This window comes from Amblyomma mixtum, chromosome 2 (assembly GCF_055824585.1).
Source record: "Amblyomma mixtum isolate Tamu chromosome 2, ASM5582458v1, whole genome shotgun sequence".
Lineage (NCBI taxonomy): Eukaryota > Metazoa > Arthropoda > Arachnida > Ixodida > Ixodidae > Amblyomma > Amblyomma mixtum.
In genome coordinates, this window is record NC_143013.1 from 270,377,656 (window position 1) to 270,390,077 (window position 12,422).

Here is a 12,422-nt window from a genome sequence, read left to right on the forward strand (position 1 = left end):
AGGGTCAAACTGGTTGCGATTGGACCCATTAGTTATTTTTTTTTGACTGGGTAGGAAGGACTTATCGGTCTTTATCAGCCAAAATGATAGCAATAGCCCTCACTGAGTTAAGCTATACAACCCACGCCATGTTAATCACTACCGCCACTATGTGACCCCCCCCCCCCCCCCCCAAACGCCAAAACCATCATCGTGTCAAGCGTAGGTCTTAAAACTCTTTCACGATTAAATTTAATATACTGATGGAAATGCCACTATCCATATTTTAACAATACACGTTGCTGACCTAGTTGGTTCACAGTAGTTGCAAAGAAACGAAATTCAGCGCTGTTTTCCTAACAATCGTACATAAAAACACAGCACCCATCCTGTCGTATGCGTCTTTGTGTCCAACCATTAAAAGGCAACTCCAGCGATTTGCAGATGTCAATGGAATGAGTATTATATGTTCTTCTCGAAGTCAATATTGTGTGTGCTAAATGACACTGCTAAGAACAGTTTAGTTTTCTTGCAAAAGAATTTGAAAAATTATTCCCATCTTCCTGATTCATGCTGTCAAACAGGCAAGACTTCTGTCAAATAAGGATGGATTAAGAAAGGAGATATCAAGGACTTGAAAAATTACAGACCGAACAGCTTAATGTCTGCTGCCTACAAGGTATTTACTAAGGTGATAGCTAATAGAAACAGGATAACTTTAGACTTCAATCAACCAAATGATCAAGCACGCTTCTTAATCTGACACGGCTTGCTCTTCAATCTGATGGTAGCCCTTGCTTGACCCAGTAAGCATGAATAGGGTCCTGCTAACAAAGCAAGAACCTTGGCAAATGATATGTCCCTCAAAAATCCATCATGGGAGGATAACCACTTTAGTCTTTTAAACATACTGCATAATATGACCAATTACCTTGCTCAGAGACAAAAATCTGGTAGCATTAAGGAAGATTGCTTCAGGGCCCCTTTAAACCATGATCCTCAGTACTCACCAGTCCAAATATAAAAAAAAAAAACACACTAGCAAAGCATGCAGCTAGCAAGGTGGTGCGCAAGACGGTTCATCATCAGTCTTGCTGCTTCATTTTTTACGTTGCATATGCAACGTTAAATTGAGTGAAACTGCTCTGGCCAACTTTAAAAAGTTGACACGACACAAGTAAGTTGAAAAAATTGAAAATTGTTTTTTTTTGGGGATATGAAACGTGCAGTAACTGTCTCACTTCTCAATGGACGCCTCAACTTCACTGTAAGGGAAGGGAGGAAGGAGGGAGTGAAAATTTCTACATGCTTGCAACTAAAGACTGTTCTCTAAGTTGATGCTTTACTCTCTCTAACAGATTTTGTGGTAATTATGCTCTCAGGTGAAAGCAGAAAAACTTTTGTGAAATTTTGCCAACGCAGTCATTTCGGACACTAGCAACGCTGGTTCCTCCTCAAAATTTTAGGGACATGCTGGACATATTCCTTGCATATCCTTAAAGGTGCACTGAAGAGGAATCTGAACTCGTATTTTTGCCGCGGGAACTCGATCTGCACGTTCCTAGCATTCTTAGAAACTGCGACTTATTGCCCGGTGTGGCCGATTTCCCTAATTAAATCGAATTAACGTCCAGCTCCCGCCTTTATTTTTTTAATTCTTCCTCGTACGGTGGGCGGAGTCGACCAACGTGTGGAGTGCCCTTCAGCCAGCTCCGTGAAGGCTTTGCTTTCGCTTCATTTTGTTTTTTAGGTTTCCGTGAAAAAATAGTTTCATTTGCAGATAATATAACCGCAAAATAAGCCTGCAGAAATAAAAATACGTGCGGACTATTTGCTTCTACGGACTACTACGTATTACTCCGCCGATGGCAGAACGGCAAGCCGCCATGGGACTGGGTGAAAGGCACTCCCCACGTTGGTCGATTCCGCCCACCGTACGAGGGAGAATTAAAAAAAAAAAGGCGGGAGCTGGATGTTAATCCGATTTAATTAGGGAAATCGGCCACACAGGGCAATAAATCGAAGTTTCTAAGAATGCTCGGAACGTGTAGATTGGGTTCCCGCGGCAAAAATACGAGTTCAGATTCCTCTTCAGTGCACCTTTAATTCTAACCCATTAAACCCATTGAGGGACAGCACTAGGTAGTTCATTATGGTTGTACTAAAGTGTACTAACTAAACATTGCTGTTTTATTCTGATAAGTGTACCACTGCTTCTATTTCACAAAAGAAACTGCAGAAACTGCCACACTTGGCATTGCAAAACCCTGGAGGTTCTCCGTATAACAATGTTGCAGCATCCAACAGGCATTGATTGGTCCACGAATGAACCGTAATAAAAGCTTAAATTATTTGACAGATTTGGGGATAGTAAGTGTGCCAGGAAATACATACCTGAAGGAATTGGTGAGCGCTATAAAAACACGGAAAAGGGATGAATATCGCGCTCTAGCGCCCACCAATTCCTTCAAATAATTTAGAATTGAATTAACGAACACAGGTTTTGAAATTTGCGCTGCTCTTGCTGGTACAGCAGAATATATTTTTTTATTCAGGTACATTTCGCTCTGCGTGGACACTTCCACATTGATCTTGATTACAGTTGGGCCAAAGCCAGACACTGTCCATTTTTCATGCACAGTTGCATGCTAGAGTAAATATAAGGTCTCCTCGATATGGCTGCACTTTCTGCCCCAGTTCAGGCAGTGCAGAACTCTCGCACTCAATCTGTCAGCGCAGCTAGCGCCACCTTTGCTTCGGCTGCACAAGTGTACGAGTTGTGCACTTCTGAACTAGCCTCCCAGACAGTTCGCTTCTCGTGCAAGTAGTGCAAGATGCTTGGCGCGCTTCGTAGCAGACAAGTAGCAGATGGCTCCATGGTCATGCTTGTTTTAGTGACCAGCGTTGATGTGGCCGCGTACCAATGCTAGACGCGGAATTCGTGCTATGCCCTCAGCAAACAGCTGATATGACATTGCGTGTGCATCCATGTACATGCTTAAGGGACTGGCTGGCAGGCACACTGCGTATGGGTTCTCCCCTTTCTGTTTCGCCTCGCACGTGGCTTTAGACCATTTCTCTTTTGTGTGCAAAAAATTATTACATGCAGCACAATGGAGCGTTTGTATAAGAGACAGAAGATGGGATGTTTTTTCAATATGTGGGTTATCGCAACATTTGTGATGGCTCGTTGCGACATCATCCGCACCTCTGCTGTACAGTGGCGACCGACTCCGAGGTCGTCAGACAGTCCATGCTTTCGCTCACTCCGTCTCACTCCGTGGGCACCATCCGCCGAGAGTGGACGCGAGTTGTGGATTTCAAATAAGTCTAAGTTATCAGGCAACTGTTTTGTGCTGTGACTGGGGGACAGCAGCAGACACTTTTCGAATAGAATGGCGACAGCCTGAACCACGCAGCATACAAACTGTCAAGCGTCGTCTTGAACGACAGTCTGAATAACTTCTTGAATTCAAAGTCCAAGTATTTCGTTTCTTGCCTGTTCAAAATACACAGTGACTCAGTGAGAGTCAAACTGCGCCACTTTGTGCAAAGCAACAGAAAGGGCGGTGTAAAATTCATCACTTTTGGAATTAACAAATTTTATGGTTACTCCAAGAAATGCGTCGCTCGAAACAAACGTACAGCGTTCAATACAACCAGCACAATCGCGCGCATGTGTTAAACCACTTGACAATAACTAACACATGGCCGCAGCAGGTGAACGTTTCGGCACCTTTGCACTGGATTTGGACACTGCACTGACAGCACTGGCGCCAGGCTACACTCGCACTTCAAGAACTGGTGCTGAACTGGCACGGCACTTCTGCGAACTAGTACAGAAAGTACAGCCATATAGAAGAGACCTATACCCACACAGATTACACATTATGGAACATTGCCGGTTTTCACACTATAGGAGGATACAACTTAAAAACAAAACAAAAAAAAAAACAAGAAAAAAACGGCAGGTGTTAACACTGGGCCACGGTCCGTGGCATACTGTATTACTCTGCTAGCCAGTCACAAAAGTAAATGAAATTAGCTTTTTAATGTTTCACTTTGTTAAACAAGCCAGGTATCAAAATTCTAGAGCTTATAAATTTTTTCTTGTGATTAGCTTCTTTTTTAGGTGACAGGAGAAGTTTTAATCACGGACTACTTTTTCGTCGTCGAGGAATTCTGTGTGCTGGTCCTGAATATGGGCGGAGCTTCACTGCAGGCATAAGTTGTACCCAACCATAGCTAGATTGGACTCGTGCTGGCTATCAGCCATGAGTATAAAAGCACGCATTCTTTCTTTTGTACTCTCTTTCATTTTCGCCGTGAAACCTGGCATTCACTAATTGTGTGCCAGAAAAGAAACAACAAAAGCTTCTTAAATGGCACACAGTGTAACAGGCAACAACATCACTGAGTTGAAAAGACAAAAAGACTGCTGCTGACAGACACCTGTTGTGTCGCCATGGCTTGCCCAGGGAGTGGCTGTGGTCCACTGAGGGGCACGCCACTTATGAACCGTGGGTTCTGCGGTGCAAAGCCACCCCAAGGGAAAGGCGGAACCACGGCAGGCGGCTGCAAGACCGTGCCGGCAACAGGGCGCCCCACGGCCAAGGTGGGAGTGCACAGCTGCAGCGGAGGTGGCGCTGCCATTCTGTTCTGGAAGCTGGAGGCCTGAACCACGCGGAACCCCGGCACCGCCACACACAACTGGGGATTCGGCTGCTGAGACCACTGGACATCCTGTAGCGTTGTGGCTCGAACTAGAACTGGTGCCATGTTGCTCGTCGGAACCTGTCAAGAAGACACAAATACAACCACAAATACGCACAAATACCAAGACACAAATGCAAAGAGACAAATACAAGCATGAATCATTTTACATTACCCCACCCTTTTCAGGTGAAGTTTTCTAGTTCATTAATAACCCCTCCATTCCAAGGACTGATGAAAAAACAAGACACTGGCATTCAAGTTAGAATCCTGATTGGTAGTAAATGTATACAGAGCGGAATTTCGCAGAAAAATCCATTTTACGTAGTTCTTTAAGCTTTTTATCTTTAGCGGTCTCCGTCAATTTCCTGCAGTACAAGTCCAGTACGGTGACACAGGCCAATGCTGTCGTGTATATGCGGCGCTGTTTAAAATACTGATAGCCTATCGCGTCACTGACAGTAGATGTAAGAGTGAAATACATGGCAGGAATGATGTAGCATTTTCTAGGTTCGCTCACAGATGGTGGTATTTGTACTCGGGTCAGGTCTTTTGGTTGCTGAATGTACCCTCACCTTCACTCGCTTGTGTACTTCGTGCTAGGCCACGCAAGGTCTCCCTAGCTGCTTTTGCGGCTTGTGGAGCCTCCATCATCAGCCACTTTTCTTAGCTGAACAGCACCCTTGGCGTCTCTTGCTGCTTTTGCTATGTATGTGTGTGCATTACGGCATGAGTGTAAGATATACAGCGGAATTTCATTATTTTGAACTTGTTTAACTCAGACTGTCAGTTCATTCAAACTGATGCTTCGGTCCAGTCAGCTTCAAGTATGCTAAAAGGCTCAGCTTAATTTAAACTACAATTCAAATGCATTTTTTATCCTCCTCTTTGAGTTCAAATTATCCAGAGTCAACTGCGCAATAATACTGCATTAGATAATAGCTCCATTGGTGGAACAGTTTTCAGTCCCTGGCTATTTCATCTCGGCAACAACCAAGCGATACTTATGCCCTTTGCCTGCTCAGCAAAAATTCAAGCAAACTAATGAACTGACAGAAAACCATTCTGTGACAACCTGGTGTAAAACAAAGGAACAATTTCTGGGTTCATGCGTTTCTTAGAAATGCACACTACATTAAACATGGCCTATCAAAGGTGAACCTACAGCAACATTTAGGAAGACATCACAGACAAATACACAGCTGGGCGACACTGGTAGATGTAACTTTCAGAAACTCTTCCAGTGATTTGGCTATGCAAAACAATAAATTTCTATTTATTTGAAATATCTTCAGGCCCAACAGTCATCACAAAAGAGAACGGTTACCATAAGGAAACAATAAAAATAGCAAATACAAAGTAAAATTACGGAGACTGTTCTGTATAAAATTTTGCTCATTATTAAGGCAGCACACACTGTTCTGAAATAAAGGAATATTTAACACCAATAACTAAGAGTAACAGAGCAGTACATGTTTGCTAGTAGTGAATAAAACGTAAAACGAAAGTGGATTGCAGATTGTGGGGTTTTAACCTTCTGAAGCGACTCCGGCTATGAGGGGCACCATAGTGGAGGGCTCTGGATTGATTTTAGCCAATTGGTGCTCTTTAAAGCGCGCTGACATCACATAGGCACATGGGAATTTTTGTATTCTGCCTCCATCAAAACAAGGCTGACTGAACCAGGATCGAACCTGTGACCTTGGGATCAGCATTCGAATGACAAAGCTAGTAAGTCATTGCGGCCAGCCATAAGAAAGAAGTTTGTGACTGGTTGTAATACTCCATTTGACTCCCCAATTCAATGTAAAAGTAACAATGCAGATTCCAAAGAAACAACAGCCTTCACTGTTCTCAATGAACCAGGAGCTTACAGTTGGAGAGGGGAAGGCACTCAGAAGACAGTGGCAACAAAGAAATGAAAATAAAAAAACAAACAAACAGCGACAGTTTCCTCAGCTGCACTGTCTTTTTCATTAAGACATTTCTGATGTAACGTACTCCACTGCTGCAACATTAGCTAGAGATGCTGGGCTGCAGTCAAGTGATTTGTGCTTAGCAAAAGAAAGTACTTGTGACAGCTGACACTTCAAAGCTGCTGCGTATGGCAGGTCCTCACAGGCCTAGCCAACAAAATATAAAATTGAGGATAAATCATACTGATGTCGACAAGCTGTGACAGCAGAGGGCTTTTGCCTTTCACTTTTACGCTTTCACTATCGTTTTTTTCACTTTACGACAAAAGATCTGCCGTTTTACTGGCACAGCACGTTTGTGACAAGGGGCTTTCAGCTTTGCCGCAACTTCGTGCGTGAACTTTATGACAATGGCGAAGGCTTTCTTTTCGATCATATAAGATCTTACATTGGACTGCTGCAATGCGTTTCTCTGGACGCTTACACTTCTTTGCCTCAGTGTTCCTTTTCCTAAGTTTGGCAATCTCTTGGCGTCTATACCTAATCGCCACAGCACATTGGCCTCTCGGTTACGCTGGAGAGCAGGATATCCAACTTCTTGTTGCTGCTTCAGCCTAAGCCACCACTGTTCAGCCAGCCGAGCGTGTCGGGCTGCCTTCGAGTCACTCACCGAAGAACTGGCTGCCATTACTTTTCCGCCTTGCTCTTGATTCTCCACCCTTTGCTGCTGTTGTCTTGGGAGGGTGGTGACAGGGGAATGGTGGTTGGGTGGTGGATGGCGCTTCTGGAGGGAGGAGGTCAGGTGGAAAGGTGGGTGGAGGCGGGTGCAGGCGGGTGGGGTAAGTCTTTGCTTTCACATGCCAACACTGGGTTTTTGCGGAATGAGCCTATTACTGATCATCATCATCATCATCAGCCTGACTATGCCCACTGCAGGGCAAAGGTCACTCCCATATCTCTCCAATTAACCCTGTCCTTTGCCAGTTGCGGCCACCGTATCCCCGCAAACTTCTTAATCTCATCCGCCCACTTAACTTTCTGCCACCCCCTGCTATGTTTGCCTCCTCTTGAAATCCACTCCGTTACCCTTAAGGACCAGTGGTTATCTTGCCTTCACATTACCTGCCCTGCCCAAGCCCATTTCTTCCTCCTGATTTCGACTAGGATGTTAGTAACTCGCGTTTGTTCTCGCACCCACTCCGCCCGCTTAGAACTGTTAACGTTACACCAATCATTTTTCTTTCCATAGCTCGCTGCGTTGTCCTTAACTTAAGCTGAACCCCCTTTGTTAGCCTCCACGTTTCTGCCCCATAGGTGAGTACCGGTAAGATACAGCTGTTGTACACTTTTCTCTCGAGCGATATTGGTAAACTGCCATTCATGATCTGAGAGAACCTGCCATTTGCGCTCCACCCCATTCTTAGTCTTCTAGTTATTTCCCTCTCATGATCCGGATCAGCGGTCACTACCTGCCCTAAGTAGACATATTCTCTTATTACTTCCAGCACCTCGCTACCAATTGCGAACTGCTGTTCCCTTGCTAGGCTGTTGAACATTACATTACTGATGTTACAGTTAAATCCGGAGGGGCTTTGCATCCTCGCAGCCCTGCACAGTTTTTGTGGGCCCATGGAAAACAAATAGTGCGCGATATCGGCCTTGGAATCAAAAGAGCTGTCACAACTGCAGAGAGCAATGCACATGTTTTCACAGCAGAATTTTGCTTGTACCAAACCTACTCCCAGACTGCCTGCAAAGTTTGACAGGTGTGACAGTGGGTTCTGTAGCTTAGTAAGTCAACTTCACGTCAATGATACATGCCCTACTAATGGTCGCATGGTAAATTTTTAAACCCATATGTAGCACAACTTCGCGTGCTTTGTGAAATGGAATCTGTTTACATGGTTCCATGGGCGTCCGGAAGAGGGGGCAGGGGGGGGGGTTGCCCCCCCCCCCCCCTGGAATTATGGATATTATTTATGCACTAGTTCCTTTTTGATGCTGACCTACCGCCGCCCCCATCCCCAGACGTCAGGAGCCCCCCCTGGAAAAAGTTCTGCGGACGCCCTTGCATGGTTCCCATAGCAACATCAGGTGTACCTGGTATTGTCATAATGTACTGCCTGCATTTAGCCTTTACATTCTTTTCCGGCTTTTCAAAGTTGTGTTTTCAGTAAAAGTAACATATTTGTTGTCACACAATACCAACCTGTCAGTGCGGCTCTATTAACTGTTTTCCCTTTAGTGTTCCTTTAATACAAGCCCCACTATTTGCAGCTGCTAAAACTAAAAATGCTAGATGAGTTGCAATCTCAAGATATGATGCGTTGCTCACAAAGAGAACCGAGCATTCAGTTTTTTTCATTTTGTGCGCATGTGACTATGTGCTTGGATTGCGTGCGAAGAGATCAATATGATTATATCAGTAATTAAAAAAAAATTTTAATTCTCTTTTTATACCAAGCAGTTAGGCACTTCCTGTTATCCTTTCTGTATAATAAACAAAAAAATACCCTTGAATACGTGTGACTAAATATACATCAGCTGCTATATCGGTCATACTGGCACAACCCAGTGAAATGCATCCTTGGAAAACACCCCTACCAATTTTCCACAGTAACTTAAATATGTCTTTGATAGTGCTTTGATCACTGTGCTGCTTCAACATCTCTTAAAGAAAACAATATTCAACAGGCATCTCACAGGGAAAAGCTAATAGTATGACTTGTCCCACATTTTCATTCTTTTGAAACAGCTTATTATTGAGATTTCTGGAGCAATAAGCTCCTGCTGCTGCTGCTAAGAATATGAAAAAAAAAAAGTGAGAGGATGGTTACCACTGTGTTATGCGAGATTTAGCGACAGCTGTAAAGGTACTGCTGTTTCACCATATGTTGAGGTAGAGGATATGAGAGCACTATGTTAAGGCAGACACTTCGGCAAGTTGGTACACAGTCATGAAAGAATTCACAGCTCAAGACACGGCGTGCTCAATTCACAGCACATTGTTCAGTCTCTTCTTTTCTTGTCTTGTGTGCTGCGCTGTGGATCCTTTAGTAAATATGAGAGCGACTTCAAATCTTTACAGTTTTACAGCGCTCTTTTTAGTTTTCACACATGCTCATTCTACGACTAGCCCTCCTCTCTAGTCCACCGGTCTAGTCACCAATGCCAACGACGACACTCTCCTCGGGCAATGGATTTTGCAGCAGCCGCTGTAGATGGACTGTGCTACATTCCACTGCTCTTTTCTCTCTCTCTCCAGGGTAACTATTCTCCGGGTGGTTACTGTGTTAACCACCCACTTGTTTCGCCTCCTTATGCTCTTGCCATACCTTCCTCCTTCCATGGTAACCACGGCAATGCACCCACTAGATACACCTACTACGACACGAAACCCAGGTACAAACGCTTAACAGCTACTGCTGTAAAACCAGCCTGTAAGGCATAGTACTGTACCAGGCACACTCACGTAAATTTCTGATGTGCACCACTTTGCAACTGTGGACACCACACAGCAGCTTGTTTCAGCTCCTACACAGTATCTGTCATGTTCATACCTGTACTGATTGCGGTCCAGGAGCACCGCTTGCAGGTGGATGCATTGCTGCGGGCAGCCGTGGCAGCAAAGGCCGGTGGGCACTCGTTGTCATAGTCGTGGGTCTAAGTGGAGGCGCTGCAGTCCTTGATGATGCATCCATCAAGGTCACAGTCCTTGACACAGTAGCAGAAGAGTACACCGATACTTGCTGAGGCCTTGCATCGACCACATGCCTGCTGTAGGCAACTGGCCGCTGTTGTTGTTGCTGCTGGTGTTGCTGCTGCTGTTGTTGCGGCTGGTGTTGCTGCTGCCGCTGTTGATGTTGTTGTTGTTGTTGTTGCTGTTGTTGATGTTGTTGCTGTTGTTGCTGTTGCTGATGTTGTTGCTGCTGCCGATGTTGCTGCTGCTGCTGATGTTGTTGCTGCTGCTGATGTTGTTGCTGTTGCTGATGCCGAGGCAGTGGCAAAGTCTTGGGAGCTAAGCTGTTTGGAATAGCTGCTCTTTGAGGTCCAACTTGCACTGCTGGGGCACTGGCAGGCTGATGTGACACAGGCAGATGGCTTCGTCCGGCGGCCGGGGTGCTTACTGCTGACGCAGCTGGCTTTGTAGTGGGAATGTGTGGCTGATGCTGGCTGGCCTTGCCTATCTGTATCACTGCCACCTGTTCGGATGTCTTGGCCACAGCCTTATCACCTGCAGGTGCTCTGGGAGGTGCACTCGTTATGCTCAGGCCCGAAGGAACTGCGATTGCACCATCTTTACAGATCAGTGCCGTTTCACCTGAAGACGCAGTACTGTCTCCAGCAGACGTGTTCTTGCGCAGCGAAGTGGCATCTGCGGCAGTGTCCTCCTTGCTTGGTTTTTCCCTCTGTTGAACTGGCACCACTGTCAGGCTCGTGTTTAGCTGGAGCTTCTGCAGGATGCTGTGTGGGCTAGACTGAGCAGAGGAAGCACGGGGGGTTGAAATGTTCCCACCTGCCACTGGTGAGCTGGTCGTGGTGGTAACAGACGGCGCAGGGGCCGCAGTCAGAGGCAAGACAGTCACACTCACAGGAAGTGCTGTAACCTTGCTGCTGCTGCTGCTGCTCGCAGTGGCCACAGGCAACAGTGAGATTTGGCAACTGAGGGAAGCTGACGAGGCTGGCAATATAGGAGTTGCAGTAACACTGGTGGATGTTCCAGCAGCTGTCCTTGGAGGAGGCTGCACCTGTTTGGGGTCAGGTGCAACAACCTTCTCCTTCGTATCAGCACTTGTGCTCGGCGCAGTGAGACTCCCGTTTGCCATTTGTTTCAACTGCCTCAGTACTATGTCAATAGGTTGGCTAGTGCTTTGCTTACGCAGAGGTTGATCATGGTGCATTTGCCTCGGTGTGACAGGCTGCGAGTTCCTGCAAAAAAGAAAAGTGTTATGAATTAATTAACCAAGCACAAGCAATTAAAATGATTTTAGATTTTCCTACTACTTCAGTTCAGCCCAGTACTGAATGTTTACATGTGTGACTGTGCATGCATGCCCATTCTGCACAACTGCCTCCAGTGCCCTCAAGGTGGGCTTAATCTAGTTCATTTCACAAGCACACACTTAGCGTCTATTTTGGCAACTTAAAGAAATCATGAAACAGTAGTGGAGAAACTGCAAGCGCCTGTCGTCACCATTCTTTATGAATGACTTGCATGCCTAATGTGCACAACCCAGTTAAAATAACAATACAAAGGAGAAGAAACAAGTCAACAGTCTTTTTTACAACCACAAAAAAAATCAAGGCTTATGCACAAAAATCTAAAACAAACAAAAAAAGGGGGAGGCTGCGCTACTCAGTCTAAGCTTCAACACAGTATACACCAGCACTGCCATCAGCATGATGCAATATATGACATCATGGACACCACTCCTCTCCCCCCAATTATGCGAAATTAGACTCGGAGTAAAATGAAGAAAGGCTGCGTGCTTCCATCCAAAGTTCTTTATCTATTAGTATCACAAAACCATTTCGTGCATTTTTGTTTGCTGTTACGATTATTTCCTCTTTTTTCATCCATCACCAGAACTAAAATGTGATGTAAAAGAAGGCTTAAGTTGGTTTCAAGTGTTTCAGAAATCATACACACTTTGTGCCACCTTCAGCATTTGATGAAATGAAAGTTATCATGAGTACAAATCACTATATACAGAGTCCGAATCCTCTACCTGCATCTCACATGGCATACTATTGCACTCAACATGACTTCAAATGCGTCCAGAGTGACTCAACTAAGGTTTCCACTTTATATAA

General features: G+C 45.1%; 1 protein-coding gene across 4 annotated transcripts in view; it reads right to left on the reverse strand.

Annotated features, from left to right (window-relative positions):
• The window catches only part of LOC149363997 (uncharacterized), a 30,758-nt gene that overhangs the window by 10,703 nt on the left and 7,633 nt on the right, over positions 1–12,422 (reverse strand). Inside the window, exons 3-5 of one of the 4 annotated variants that reach the window (XM_089573984.1) lie at positions 10,169–11,537; positions 7,279–7,392; positions 4,432–4,773 (exon numbers count right to left, since the gene is read on the reverse strand). In XM_089573984.1, coding sequence (XP_089430110.1) covers positions 4,432–4,773; positions 7,279–7,392; positions 10,169–11,537 — 1,825 coding nt within the window. Of the gene's footprint in view, positions 1–4,425; positions 4,774–7,278; positions 7,393–10,080; positions 11,538–12,422 lie in introns of those variants that run through there. The other 3 variants (XM_089573983.1, XM_089573985.1, XR_016289136.1) reach the window with 3 other exon arrangements.